This window comes from Anser brachyrhynchus (genome assembly GCF_964034855.1).
Source record: "Anser brachyrhynchus genome assembly, chromosome: 25".
NCBI lineage: Eukaryota > Metazoa > Chordata > Aves > Anseriformes > Anatidae > Anser > Anser brachyrhynchus.
In genome coordinates this window covers 495,470-509,976 of record NC_137718.1, presented here as the reverse complement: position 1 = coordinate 509,976, position 14,507 = coordinate 495,470, and the positions used below count along the sequence as shown (strand labels likewise).

Here is a 14,507-nt window from a genome sequence, read left to right as displayed (position 1 = left end):
CGCTCGGGCAAAGTCCCCTGGTGGAGCACAGCCTTCACCCCTTCCTGCCCAAAGTGGACGTGGTGCAACCGCTGCCACCTCTCCTTCAGCCCCCGGAGCCAAAGGCTTCGGTGCCAAAATGAGAAACCCCAGAGTTCGGCTTTGGTTCGTCCCTTCACTGCCACACTCGGGCTTCTGGTGAGGTTTCTCCTGAGCATCCGTTTCACCCCCGCGCTTTGGGAAGGAAAGCACTGCCCTGCAGCTCGGAGGCATCTGCGAAAGAAGCACTCTGGTGGCTGAGCATCCCACCAGAGCACCCATGGGTGCGCTTGGGCGCCTTTTGTTGCTCTTTGCTGGCTAGCTGGAAAAAATACATGGAAAATACTTGGGTTTTATCCTGGGGATAAACCTTCCCGGTGCACTGCTGCCTAGTATTTCCCCTGTTAGGTCAGCAGCGCAAAGCGGCGTGGTGCCGCCAGCAGCCTCCCCAGGGGAGGGCTGCTCTGCCCCAGGCAGCGAGGGAGGGGGGCAGCTGCGGCCAGCGAGGCCGTGGTTGGAGGTGGCCGATGGGGGGGCTGCAGATGGGGGCCAGCACCGACGGACGGCAGCGCCGCCCCCACGGGTTGCACCCGCACCCCGGTAACACGGAGCATCACCAGGAGACGCAGCGCTGAGATGAGCTTGTCCTCCAGTGCTGGGGCTGACATCCGTGCACCCAGGCTCGGTTTAGAAGACTGTCTTTACCTTTTAAAACCTGCACCTTTTTCTTTTTTTTTTTTTTCATATTCAATTATTGCATTTTTATGGCACTTCAAAAAAAAAAAAAAAAGAATGAAAAGAAAACCCTTTCGCATCTCTCTAAATCCAAGCCTGGTTTGCAGCTTGATCTTTTTTGGCCCTTCTTGGATGTCTTTTATTTTTTTAGTGGAAAGTACTAGAGATTTTCATAACTGTCTCTTCCACTTGAGTGAAATAGGGGAGAAGGGAAATAATAATAATAATAATAAAAAAGCAGCTTTATGTGGGCAAAAGAAGAAAACAAGAGAATGGGGTAGAGAACAGGCTAAATTTAAAATTGTAATTGGCTGACTTCCACAGGCTTGCGGGTGTTTTAATGACTCATAATAACTTCATTTAAAACCAGCTGAGCAGAAAATAGATTGGAGAGGAGCCTCAGGCCATTATGGATTTGTTTTTTTTTGACAAGCTCTGTTTTCGGCAGCCAGGAAGGCACTCACAGAGGGCTCGGCTGTTTTCTCTCTCTTAGAGTTGGTGGTCTGCCCAAGAGAGATTGTATAGAAACCAGGGCTTGGATTTTTTATTTATTTTTTTTTTACTGATTAAAAATAGATGCCTTGAGGTATTATTTTAGCATCACTGTGGTTTTTTTTCTTTGCACTTTTGATGTGGTAAATGGAACATAAATAAAATTGTTTTTGAAATTACTGAATTAATTAGGTAGTAAAGCGACGACAGTGCATAAATTTACTTGGCACTTTTTTTAATCCATATTTTTCCCTCTCTCCACCTTCTTGCCAATTACAGCATTTTAATAATATATAATCTCAAATTTTTATTAATCCCTTGTGCTTGGGGGAGGGGACCAGAATAAATTCTGTATCATACTTGCAGGGTTGTGACTTCAGACCACACGTTATAGACGTTACAGTTGGAAAGGGTCGAAGGGTTCTTGTCAGCGTGCCAGTCCTGTCTGATGACCCTCCTGGAGGTGCAGTGCAGGCAAATATTGCTTCTCCCGTTTTCTGTCTCAAAACAGCGGTGATATGTTTGCTTGGGTTGAGCCCCTTTGTGCCCATCCTTTGGCCTCACCGTGCTTTTTGGGTGAATGCGTTGTGCTGCTGGGCAGAAATGTGGGCGATGCTTCGTCTCGGCGCGCCCGCCCCGTCCCCGAGGAGGACCCTGTGAGGGCTCCGTGCCCGCCACCTCTCCCCGTGACGCACGTGCCGAGCGCCTGTGGGCATCCACAGGGCATGGCTCCAGTTCGTTCCCCTTGGCCACGCTGTCCAGCCTGCTCCTTGGGAGGGTATTCGCGCCTCCTCCTCTTTTTCCCCTTCGTTCTTTTTTGGGGGGAGTATGTGGGTTGGCATTCGTATTTTTGAAGTTGTTCTCCCCATTGCCTCAGCCTCCTTTCGTCTTTCTCTTGGCCACCAGCCCCATAAAAGTTTATCACAGTCAGGGACGGTTAAATGGGCACAGGAAAACAGTGGTTTAGTAAATTGTAAAATTAGTTTGGAAGGTTAATGAGGCATGGCTTGTCTGCTGTCGAAGAAGAGGCAGGTTTGCGTAGGTAGCTGAGCACCTAGCAAGGGCTCGCTGGGGGCGCTTGGAGGTGGGGTGGTTGTGCCTGAGAGCGGGGTGGGAACGGGGCACCCCCGGCCCCTCGCACAACCCACGCCGCGGCACGAGGCAGCCGGTGGGAGGACGGAGCGAGGGCGGGCAGCGGCGTGGACACCGATCTGTCCCTGTCTGTTTGTTTTTCCCTGACTCTGGAAACGTCACCACTGCACTTGTAACGCAACACCTCAATTACGGTACAGGAGGGGGAAATCAAAGCTTCAGAGTGGCCCAGCAGCTTCAGACCTGCTGCCCGGGCCACAATTACGGTCTTGGGAACACCAAAGGCAAGCGGACGAGTGTCATTTTTAACCAGTTAGAACATTTTACTACTTCCTAACATCACAGGCGTTAAAACTGGAGAGCCTACTTCTTGTCCTCAATAAAGTAATTAAACTGAATGGGCGTTGGGAAGTATTATGAGGGTTGATAGTGACTAAAAATAGAATAGCTCTTTTTTCAGGTCCACCGAGCCTTTTCCTGACAGCTTAGAGCCATCCTGGGGCATTGCCTCACCGCGACGAGCCTTTGAGGTGCAGGAGATGCAGCCCAGCACTAAGGCTTGCAGTTTGCTGTATTCCACAGGAAAAGTTGAGCCAGACAGCTGGCAGTTGATCAATTGTCTCCACGTTTCGCAGGGTAAATGCCCAGGGGAGTCTGAAAGAAGCTATTCTTTCTTTTAAATGGATTAAAAATAGCGAGGGCTGGGGTTGGAGGTTTCTGTGTGCCCTTGGCACAGCAGGTAGGGTGCCCACGGGCTCAGCACGGCCGGGGCATGCCGCCTGGTTCTGGTGCTAGGGTAGACGTGCAGCCTGAGGCTTTTTGGGAGAATGCTGCAGAAAAAGGGGTCGAACAGCAGCGCGGCATACATGGCATCTGTGGCTGGCTGGTGGGTGAAGGATGTGGGGCAAAGCCCAGAGCTGGGGGAACAGCCCCAACCTGGACTTGCAAGCACTGGGCACCACATCCACCCTGGTGGGGAGAGGGGGCTTGCAAGGAGCTCTCGAGGTTGCCGTTTCAGGGATCTAATTTCCTAGAAGCTGAGCACATCATTCATGCTGTGTCATTAAAGTAAGCATCATTCATCCCCATGTCACGGCACGAGCAGGCTTAGCCCCACAGGGAGGAAAAACCTGTCCAGTGAGGAAAAGAAGGGCCGAAAAAGCTCAAAAAGCGCCTGTTGGCCACTTTCCTGCTCCGTGCCGAGCCATGCGGTGGTGAGTGAGCTGCTCCTTGCGTGTTTACGCTAGCCTTTTGCTGCAAAGACCTTTATTAGGCAGGAGCTATAAATTTGCTCGTACAGATATAAATGTACGGCGGAGACTTGTGTGCCAATTACAAGGCATGCTCCGAAACACAGCTGATACTTGGCAGCACGTTAAGTCCCATCCCGTTGGGAAGATCATCTGAAGATATCTATGTACTGTAGGCAATACAAGCCACTAGCTAAAAATACTCTCCCAAAACTTCTGTTTACATTTTAATAGACTAATAGTTTCTATGGGTGTTATTAAAAAAAGGGGGGGGAGGGGGAGAGGAGAGGGAGAAAAAAGCCAACAACAACAACAAAAAAAAGCCCTGACACAGCCTCTTGATGTACTGCTTTCAAATATGTCATGCTCCCTCTAACAAACATCTAACTGTTTTTTCTAAGCACTGTTATAATAAGCTCAGATGTTGGATGACATTTTTCCTGGTGACTCACATAGTAAAATTAACCTTGAACTATTTACATATTCAATCGCCGTACTCTCTCCTCCTCCTCTCCTCTGAGCGTGTGTACATTACAGGAATTCTGGCTCAGGATCAGTTTTTGTTTTGTTGATTAAAAAAAATTCCCTGCCTGGAGTACACATCTACTTGAGTGAAAGAACACACAGTCCTGGCCTTTGGAAATTGGCAGGCAGCGTGCTGTTCCCTGACTGATAAGAGGTACTGTAAATAAAACTGTACAGCATAGCCTGTTGTAAAATGCCCCATGTCTGTACTTATTGTTCTGACAGCTTATGCTTTTTTTGGGTATGCTGTTTTGGTACACTCTGTACTTCCTTATGTAACCAAGCATGCATATCTCATCAGAACATTCACCCTGTTTATTTTAAAATCTCAAGGAATTTTTCTGTCCCCCTGCCCTCCCCACCCCCTGGTCAGCTGCTGGCAAGCACCTCGTGATTCGTTGCTCCGCATCTCTCAGGGCTGTTTCTGCGCTCCGGGCACCTCCCCAGCTCGCCCCCACCTGCACGAGCACCCAGCCCAGGACCCCCCCTGCCCAGCTTTGCCTCTGCGTGGGGCCGGTGTCCCCGATCCAGCAGCATCACGTTGGAGCCGGGGACCAGCCCCTGCTCTAGGCTGTCCCCACCGTGGCTCTGCTGCAGCAGGAGCAGTGCTCACGACGTCCCGGCCCCATGTGGGGAGGGTACGGCCGAGCCAAAACCCCGCTCGGCACAGCCCCAGCCCTGGTGCCCTGCGGGGCGCGTCGCAGCAGGATCGGTGCCGGTGCACCTGCGGCTGGTTCAGCTGCTCTACACGGGGAAAACTTGTTGCTGCATCAGGTTGATGTAACCTTATGGATTATGCTTCACAGCAGTGGGTCTCGGAGAGCTTAAAGTGGCAATGGAGAGTCATTGCCTTGGCAACTGCCTGCTGTACATCATCTGCGCCGGGAGGCTGCCGGGGAGGGGCGGGCGGCCGCAGCCCTATTGATCGGGGTCCCGTGGGTGTCCGGGCAGGCTGCCCCGCACACGGAGCCCCCCCGGCCGTGGTCCTGGCAGTACGACTGCTGCTGGGGCGGGCGCTGCCCAGCCTCCCCTTCCTGCTGTGTGCACGTAGCCTTGTGGGGTGCTCGGCCGCCCCATCGGCCAGGCTGTGGGCATCTGCAGGTGGGCTGGGCGGTCACGGGGCTGCGGTCACGGGCTCAGCAAGGAGGTTTTGAAACTTTGTGTGCTTCTGAGTCCCCATCGTTTACCAGTGGGCATTTCAGGGCTGGACACTCGGGCAGCAACCGGGCTGCTGCATCTCAGGGGTGCTGCATCCTCATCCCCATGCACGGTTTGGGTGGGGAGGACATGGGAGCACTGGTCCCGTGCTTCCTTCCAGCTCTGTGCCCTCCCAGGCGTGCGGCCCTGGGTGTTGCACACAGCACACACTTCTGAGGAAAAATGAAATTAAAAAACAAAAGCGTTGCAGGGTCCCGCTGGCCTTATGGGTCACTGATCCAGGAACAAAACATCCTGAGCTGGCTCTGGCATGACGGCCGGTGATGGCTCCCAAGCAGCAGTGACCTCTCCAATTATGCCGGTAATAGAACCCTGCTCATTATTAAAGCCGTCCTTTGGCGAAGGGAGGGGGCAGCTGGCATCGGGGTCCCTGCAGTGGGGTGCGGGTGCCCGGTCACCACACATCCCCCAGCACGTGGGAGCGGGGCCGTGGTCACCCCATGCTGTCACCAAAATGCACCTTCTTATTTATTTTTTTGCGAACAGCCATGTGGTTTATGCACACTTGAGTTGTTTTGAATGCAAACTTGACATCATAGCGAAGGCAGCAGAGAACAACATATGCACAGTAAACAGGCAGACTGTCTTATTGATTAACAGATGAGACCTCTATTATCGATCAAAGCTTGGCGAGAAAATTTATCACTTTTAATTTCACTGCTGCCAAATATTTCTGCCTGTGAGCCAGCCGTTACTAAGACAATTTAAAGACGAAGGAATTCTCTTGTTAATGGATCTCGTGATACCTCCGTCTCTCTCCGTGTCTCCTTTTGTTTCACCACTGCACATCCGCACGCAGGGAGGAGCCAGGGGCTCGGTTCTGGGCCGCGATGTGGAGGGGCCGTGGGGCCGGAGCTCCGGGCATGGCCGCGGGGCTCAGCGAGGACCCGGGGCGCAGCTCTCCGCTTCTTCCCCTTCCTGCCACCTCGAAGGCTGCTCCTCGTGCTCTGGTCCACGCGTAGATTCTCGCAACAGCTGAATCGAACTTCAAAATCTAACAAATGCGCTCACAGCTTTGTCCTGGCAGCATATGCGCTGGAGATAGTACGCATTGTTAATCTAGTTTTATCTGGAAGTTACTTATCTGCTGTTAGACATCCTGTTTTTTTTCCTTGTTCTAACTAGCGCCTCTGACCCGCCACACGCGGCACATGTTGATAGTGATTTTCTAAGAATTCCCCTGAATACCACATCTCTCTCTCAGTCAAAGAGGTATCTGTGCTTCTCACTAAATTGTGTTGTTTCTGCCACGTTTCTTATCAGATGGTTCTGCCTTCTCTTTCCTCTCATCCTCTGATACTGGTAACAACTGCTACAATAGGAAGGGGCAGGAAACCGTTTAAAATTAGATCAGTTACAACTCTAATGAAAGTCATTGATGTTTAATGATTTTTTGAAAACAAATATTTAATTTCTTCTTGGCAAGCAACTGCTTAAAATGAAAGAGCAGCACAACGTCAATAGTATATTTGTGTGTTATGCTGTTATTTGGAACTAGCAGAACAATGGGACTGAGAAGGGCAGCTACTTTTTGCTGCCATGTGTGGGCTATAAAATATTAAGTCCCTCTATTGAACAGATTCTGTGTTTTATGAAGTGAATGGCTTTAAAAATACATGCGTTCCTAGAGGAGTGCTCTTCATATCACTTTCATGCTGCTTGCTTGTATTGGTTCTGTGAGAATTGTATTTTCTCTACAGGAATGGATAAATCCTCTTATTGGATGCTGGTGAGAAGGAGTTTTGATTTTGGATATTTGCTGCCGACCTACTCCAGCCAGCATGCCTTACGCCAGCCCTGTCCCCGTGAATGGCTTCAGTGCTGGGGGTGCTCGGCTGTGCCTGCCCAGAGCCCAGTGGTGGGGAGCTGTGGTGGCGGGGAGGACGCTGGCAGAGTCTGCAGGGCTCTGCAATGCCTTTTGCCATGGTGATTCTCCCAGCCTCAGTTTCTGCTGGTTGATCTGCAACCCTCCGCTGTGCGTGCCATCTGAATAATGCTCGTTTTCTCCTTTGTCTTTCTAGCGGGTGCCAAAGCGTTTGTCTGTGATCAGTGCGGTGCACAGTTCTCAAAAGAAGATGCCCTGGAGACACACAGGCAGACACATACTGGTATGTTGACTTTTCTTTTTTTTTGCTTAACTCCTTCTCCAAACAAACAGTGCGGAAGGAAGCGGTGTGTGTGCTGCCTCCCTCCCAGGGTATAGAGGCTTTCCTGGAGTCCTTTTCCAGGCCCCGTTACTTCTCCCCCAGGTAGCTCTTATGTCTGAGGGAGGAACCGATCCCGGGTCCCACCACCCCGCTCCCTGGGAAAGCAGCAAAGCAAGAGCACCACAGTGTTCCCTGCTTGAGCTGCCACTTACACGTCCTTTCCTCTCAATTCCGTGCAAAATGACTTCAGCAAAGCATCTCCTGTCTGTGTCCAAACTCACAGCTCTGACCACAGAGTCAAAACATAAAAATAAATGAAAAGAGCTTTTCTTGGAGCCGATGGCAGAGAAGGGAGCAAGCCGAGGTTGACCGTCTCCATTTGGTCTTGTCCTATTCTGTCCCTAAACAGCGATTCTTGCTAAAAGAGAGCACTCAACCTTTTGTTTCAGGGATGCTCAAAGTTAGGCTGAGTTTCCATGGTCACATAGTGATAAAGGTGCATTGGAGGCAGGTGGGATGAGGCAGCTTTTGGTGTCGTCCCCTGCACGCTGCGGAGGGCATTGCTCTGCTGCCTGCCCACGTCCAGGTGTCTGTCGTGCTGGCGTCACTGCTCTGTGTTTCAAACTGCTTGGGAAACAAAACTTAGACTAAGTGCCTTGTTACCAAACACAGTTTTGACATAAATATTTTGGCTTCCTTTGTAAGTTTTTGCCAAACTGAGAAATTAACCCTTTGCAGTTCTTGTTTCTGACCTGCCCAGGTCCATTTCTATCTTTAAATTATTTTTATTGAGGTAATTTTTTTTTTTGGCTGACCTCTTTCTTTGAAATGTATCTGTATTTGTGTTAAAATTTGTGCGTGGTGTTTGAAAGGGAAACCTCCCCAGATGGCTTTCTGGGCGACATTGATGAAAGGAGTAGCACAACCTGCTCCTGTGATTAAACTCTGAGTGCCTTTGTACTGCTAAATGGCCACCCTTGTTTTCTGGAGCCCTGTGCACCAAAAGACCGGGCAGGATGCAGAGTCACCGATCAAGGCTTCTCCTCTTTGGAAAGGGTGGTGCAGGATGGTGGGCACATGTCTCCAGCAGGACTTCGGTGGGCTCAGGCAGCTCAGAGGTGCCGCTGCCACTACAGGGATGCTGTTGGGAGGCACTCAGAGCATGTAGCTCTCCCAGCTTCATTTCCACTGACAAAAAGCAAAGTGGGAGAAGTGTGGGGTGCTGGGAGCACGGTCGGGGACAAGCACTGCCCTTGAGCCAGACCCAAGAGTCAAGGGTTTGAAATAATTGCTGTTGGCAAGCTCCCATGCTGCAGGAATTGCTAAAATCACGCTGCACCCGTCTTCTGGGTACCGGCCTGCTCTCTCTGCGTGTTCAAGGCAGCAACTCCAAGACCTCTGTAATTTCCTCACCACCTTCCAGGCGATTGGTTTGTTGCTCTCTTGATGAAAGACCTGATGTTGTAAACACAGCTCTAAAACTCAGGTGTAACGCTCAGCAAACTTTTACTGAATTTGACCAGCATGATGGCACTTGGCCACCATTTCAGATTTTAAGAGAAGCTTTCCAAGGGATAAATAATGTTGTCAAGAGTGTTTTGATTCTCAGGAGCCTAAGAGTGATGCGTTATAAATTGTTTGAGAATCCCAGCCTACACTGACAGTGCTGTTCCTGTTTTCAAAGCATTTATACAAATAATTGCATTGTATTTGGTGCTCTGTGGAGGTTTCTTCTTGCTGCCTTGAGGTCCATGCATTTGCTCAAGTATCTGCTGGGTGCTGGGCAGTTCAGCACAAGCAGGCACACAGCTGCTCCTTGCCAGGCTGAGATGCTGAGTGGGGACATGAGAGCAGGTCCCGCAGGACAGGGGATGCCTGCCTCTAGCCACGCCGCATAGTCTCCCCAGTCCCTTTCCCAGCACGGAGCTCAGACGTGCACAAACCTCTTCCCCTGATGCTCACGTGCAGCCGGGTGCTTGCCGTGGCCAAGCTGTCATCAGCTGCACTCTGGCAGGCGCTTGTGCCATTAACTGCGCCGCTTCCCTGGTGGGGTGCTTGGAGGTCTGGCTGCCGGTGCCTCCAGCTTTTCTCTCGTTGTTGTTGCAAGCTCTCCTATGTTGACTGTGGGCTTTGGTCGCATTGTTAGTAAATTGCCTGTTTTTCACATGCAGTACTGCTGGCTCCAACCAATCTGTCTGTGCAGGAGCAGAACCCCATCTGCTACCCCACCGTCAGGAGTTGAGCCGGCAGCGCTTGTCACTAGCACACGGTGTTCAGACAAATAAAGAACCATCAGTGCACCGTGAGTCACTCCTGCAAACCACCGTGTAATATGCCAGGCTAATAAACAGAGGAGTTAGCATTACAGCATTGTCTTAGCTTCTGTGATTTGTAAGAGTGAGGTAGCCCAAGCTCTTCTTCCAGTGAGACGTAGACACAGGGCGCTGATTCACTAAAGCCTATTGCACTTATTGCTTAGCATTAAAATATGCATGTAGGAAAGCATAGTGCAGAAAATACGAGGTAATTTGACTGCTCCCTCTGCAAGGAAAATGCCAGTCCTTTCCAAAGAGCTATCAACAGTTGGCTTTTGCCATGTTTCCTTTATTGCGCTTTCCTGCTCTTTGGTTTAGATGTGATCAGCCCTTGGTAAGCACAAGGAACTCTTTATGCCTGATACCTGGTGACAAGGACATATTGTAAATGCTGCCTTTCCCAGACTGGTTTTGTTATGGGACGCTGAGGAACTCGCATCAGGCAGTCCCAGGTGGAGTCTTTGAGAAGCTCCTAAAAACAAAACCAGAGAGAAGAGCCCCCTCTTCTCCGCGCTATATTAGGAACAGTTTAAATTAGTACAAGCTAGTCTTTCAATGCTGAAAAAACTGATAAATGCCATTAATGGCTGCATTTATACTCAGAGGTTGAAATTCGATGCATGGACACTACGTTGGCATGCAAAACATGAACGGTTTTGTGCCAGAGGTTTTAATGACCGATCAGTAATATAAATTGCTGCGTCACTGAGCAGGAATAGGCTCAGCACGTCATTTGATCTGGAAACTTTGCTGGCCAAGCAGCAGGTAATAAATTTTAAAGTGATTGCCCTCCATATTCAAAGTCATGCTACTTGAGGCTGGACCTTACAAATCATAATCTTTTTAGCAACTGTATGCGCTGTAGGTTAGGGAGGAGAACGACTCTCGCAAGGGAGCAGCCAGCAGAGCGAGGGATCGAGTTTGGCTCGTGCCTCTTGTGCTGTGCCTGCGAGTCAGTGTCTGGACCAGGGGTCTTCCGGGGCAGTGGCCAGCCCCGAGGAGGTGGCCCTGAGCGTTTCAGCCGTTCAGCACCGCCGAGCATCGCATGCTCCTGGGGAGCCATCGCCTTGCGGCAGCTGGGGCTCCACAGCCCTGGCCCGGGTGGCGGGCGCTGCGGGGTGGGCGGGCGATGGCAGCGTCGTCCAAAACCACCCTGCTGAAAACCAGGTGGAGCAGTGCGGTGAGTGGCCTTCACTGGTGACCTTGAAAATTCCGCGCGGGTTGGAGTCAGTCTGATGGGAAACCTTGGGGCTTGACCACTGCGGGCTGCCAGGCAGCCTGCGTGCGTGCCAAGGCTCAAAGGGTGACATGAGAACTTAGCACGGTGGAACACGGCGACCCAGGTTTAAGCAGGTTTATCATCACCTCCTCGAGCTGTAAACACACGCGTCTCAGTTACACATCAGAAATGGGCTTTATGGCCAGAGGAGCCCACGCTCGCTGAAATTAATAGCTTCCTGTTGTTGGGCGGCTCTCAAATAGTGCTGCCTGTGGCATAAGAAACATTCCTCCAATACAGTTGCTATAATTAACTCGTTTTCCAAATAACGACATCTCCCAGAAAAGGTTTTTGAGCGTCCTCCTTTCGTCCTTAACAGCAGGTTGTTTGGCAAACTTTGTGAAAGACCTTCACACTTTACCAGAAAAAAAATTGCCCTTTTTGGTAGATGCTGGGATGGATGGCTTCAAGGATGGTTTAGAAGTTCTGTAGAGAGAAGCTCAAAAAACAATCATTGCAGAGGGCTCATTTGGTACTGGCCTACCAAATAGACATGTTTTGTTCAGAAACGCAGCATTTAGTAGAGGGTACAGCACCTGTCTGCAAAAAGCCAAAAACAGTCACTGTTTTTCTGGATGACCTAAAGCTTGAGAGATTTTCTGAAATGTATGGATAAGGTAGAGGACTCTAGGTTTCTTTTCCGCATACAGAGCCATTTCCCAGGTGAACAGTTAGCATATAAGGACCTTCCTTTATCTCACATTTTTTCATTGTTTTTACTGCTCCTCTGAAAGACAACGCAAAATAGTAAGCCAACTTGGCATAAATTTCCGTGTACTGACTGCTGTCAAACAGCAGCTGTCTTATGGTGGAAAAATTAAGCCCTTCTTTCAGTTGCAAGGTAAAATCTATTAAAGGAAAAAGTCATTTCTGCCTGTAAACACAGGGGTGGCTGTGCCTATAGCCCAGTCAGCTCCAGACTGAGAGGTTCTTTCTGGGTGTTCACTTTGCTTGGCCTCTGTCCTACAGCAATAGGAAAAGCAGCAACTGTTCTGGCTCATCTTCATAGCAGTGTAAGCTCAGTGCCATGCCGGAGGGAGAGTGTGGAAAATTACTTACTGTTCTCCTCAGATTTAGAGGAAAAATGAAATGTATTCAGGAGAAAACCAAGTTCCCCCAAGCAAAGCTTTCACCGGTGGGGCTCTGGTAGCCCGTTGCTCATGTTCGTGCTAATGGGGCTGGGGCTTGGCTGGTCTTGGTGCTTGTGAGCCATGGACTTTTAAAAATATCAGAGGTGATTTGTATAGAATTTCCCCTGGTGTGCCAAGGCATTTAACACATGAAAGCCGTGGATGGGGCAAAGTCACACGCAGTCGGGAGCCGGTGTCATGCGCTCCTGCTGGGTCAGGGTGCTCGCGTGGATCTGCGCTCACCCTAATTTCACGGTGCTGGGTGCCTGACACCGCCTTTGTGTGTGGCGGGGGCTCACTCCACGGAGCAGCCACAGGAGCCCCCACAGCACCCCCGGGTGCCACCCCTGTGGTGTCACCTCTGCATTACTCAGCAGCCCAGCTCGGCAGCGTCTGCATCCCGCGCAGAGATGTTCTTCTGTCCCCGCTGGCAGGACCCCGCTGTGATTTCTCCTCCTCCTCTCCCAGGAGCTGTGACTCCTGGGCACTGGGGGCCGTTGGTCCCCTTCTCCCACCCGCAGCGGACACCTCCGTGGCAATACTGGCACTGCGGTGCAAACAGCAGAAAGGAGTTAATAAAACCAATGTGTAACTGAAAATTGAAAAGCTATAAATCTTCCCCTTTTTTTTTCCTGGGATGTTGGTAGCATTTTGATTTAATAGTTGGACAAACACAAGGGTCTATTTTATTCAGAGTTTACAGGCCTCAGGGCTGTTATTCCTCCAAATTTAATAGCATTGAAATTGCAGGGTTTGCGATAATTTGCCTATCACTTTCTGCTCTCCCATTGATGTTTATTGTCAGCGGGATGGAATCTCAATCCGATTCACTTAGATAACATGTCTGTTAAACATTTAGATAATTGTGCCATCATTAACTTGTCACATTATTTTAGAGATTCAAAACAGTAGTGTGGTAAGTGGAGGTACGAAGGGAAAAAAAATCCTGCACATGAGAGCAGGAGTCTGGGGAGAGGAAAAGCTGGCAGGGGCCGTGGCTGCCCTGGGCTGGCTGCAGGATGCACCCAGCAGCACCGATGCTCGTGGCCCTGTGGAGAACGTCGCTCCGTAGCCATGTGGAAGGTCAGCCTTTCCTCTCTGGGTTTGCAGGGCTTTATCCTTTTCATTCTTGTGCCCCTCCCTTCCCGCAAAAAAAAAAGAAAATAAAATAAAAATCTCCTGCTTTCACTGGGATGTACAGTGAGTTTTTTTAGCCCAGGACAGACAGAGCACTTGGCATTTTTCTGTGAGAGCCCCCCCCCAGGGTTGGGGGTCGGGGTTTCCATCGGGGCTGGGAAGCACGGTGGGAGGAGGCAGGCCTGAGGCAAAGCAGTGCTGTCACGCTGCCCCACACCCTCTCTGTGTTTGGCAAATTTAAACTCAGTCCACTTAATTACGCATTTGTCTAATCTCCTTTCTTTTGCTTCACTTTCTCTGCCTCAAAATGGTACTGGCTTAAAGAAAAATCGATGATGCTGTTGGCACACATCACCCTATTTTTTTCAATATTGGAGACCGAGGTGTTTTGTGTGAGCACCACAATGAGTGTGGCGGTGTGTACTGAACATTGCGATGAAGGAGGAAATCAGCCCCTTTTCCCTTTTCCAGTGCCCCCTTCGGCCTTATCCATGCCTGGCACCAGGAGCCACCGCTGAAGCGCCGCAGAAACCCCGGGGCCTTCGCTGGCTTCTCATGGAGCCTTCGCAGCACCCCCGGCCCTGTGGGGTTCCCCCCAGAGCCAGGAGGAGGCAGAGACCCAGTGCCCCCACCAGGGGATGGGGATGGGGGGGTTGGATGCAGCTCCCACCCCCAGCAGCCGCTCCACACGTTTCCCCAGCCAAACCGTTGCAGCATCTCCCAGCGTGCCTGCGACTTTCTATTGCTGTTTCACAGTACTCCAGAGGGCTTTAAGAGAGCATCTTGATTGGGCTTATGGGGAAAATACCATCAGATAGCATTTTTCTCCATAGATAGAGATAATGTACTGTAGTATTAAGTATGTTTAAATGTAATTATCCCTCCTGTACTCAGCTGCATGAAACCAAGTGGAAGAGGAGAGGACATAGCAAGTGTGGGCCCTGGTGCAGCCGGGTGAACCAGCCCAGCAGCCATCAGAGCCCAGCTGAGCTGTGTCCGGGCTCTCCTGGTCTGCCTTGGGGTGCTGCAGGGAACAGCAGGAACACTTCTGGGGACAGGCTGCGTGGCCAGGTTAGTGGAGAGCAGGCCCTCACCACCAGCCCCTGCGTTGTTTCCATCCCCTCTGTGCCTGGACAGAGCTGTTCAAATCAGGGCCTTCCCATTCCTTT

At 50.7% G+C, this 14,507-nt stretch overlaps 1 protein-coding gene across 5 annotated transcripts in view; it reads left to right on the top strand.

Annotated features, from left to right (window-relative positions):
- ZBTB16 (zinc finger and BTB domain containing 16) overlaps nt 1-14,507 on the top strand; it is a 112,931-nt gene that overhangs the window by 71,076 nt on the left and 27,348 nt on the right. For all 5 annotated transcript variants that reach the window (XM_080567846.1, XM_080567847.1, XM_080567844.1 and 2 more), the window contains exon 4: nt 7,352-7,438. In XM_080567846.1, coding sequence (XP_080423972.1) covers nt 7,352-7,438 — 87 coding nt within the window. The remainder of the gene's footprint in view (nt 1-7,351; nt 7,439-14,507) is intronic.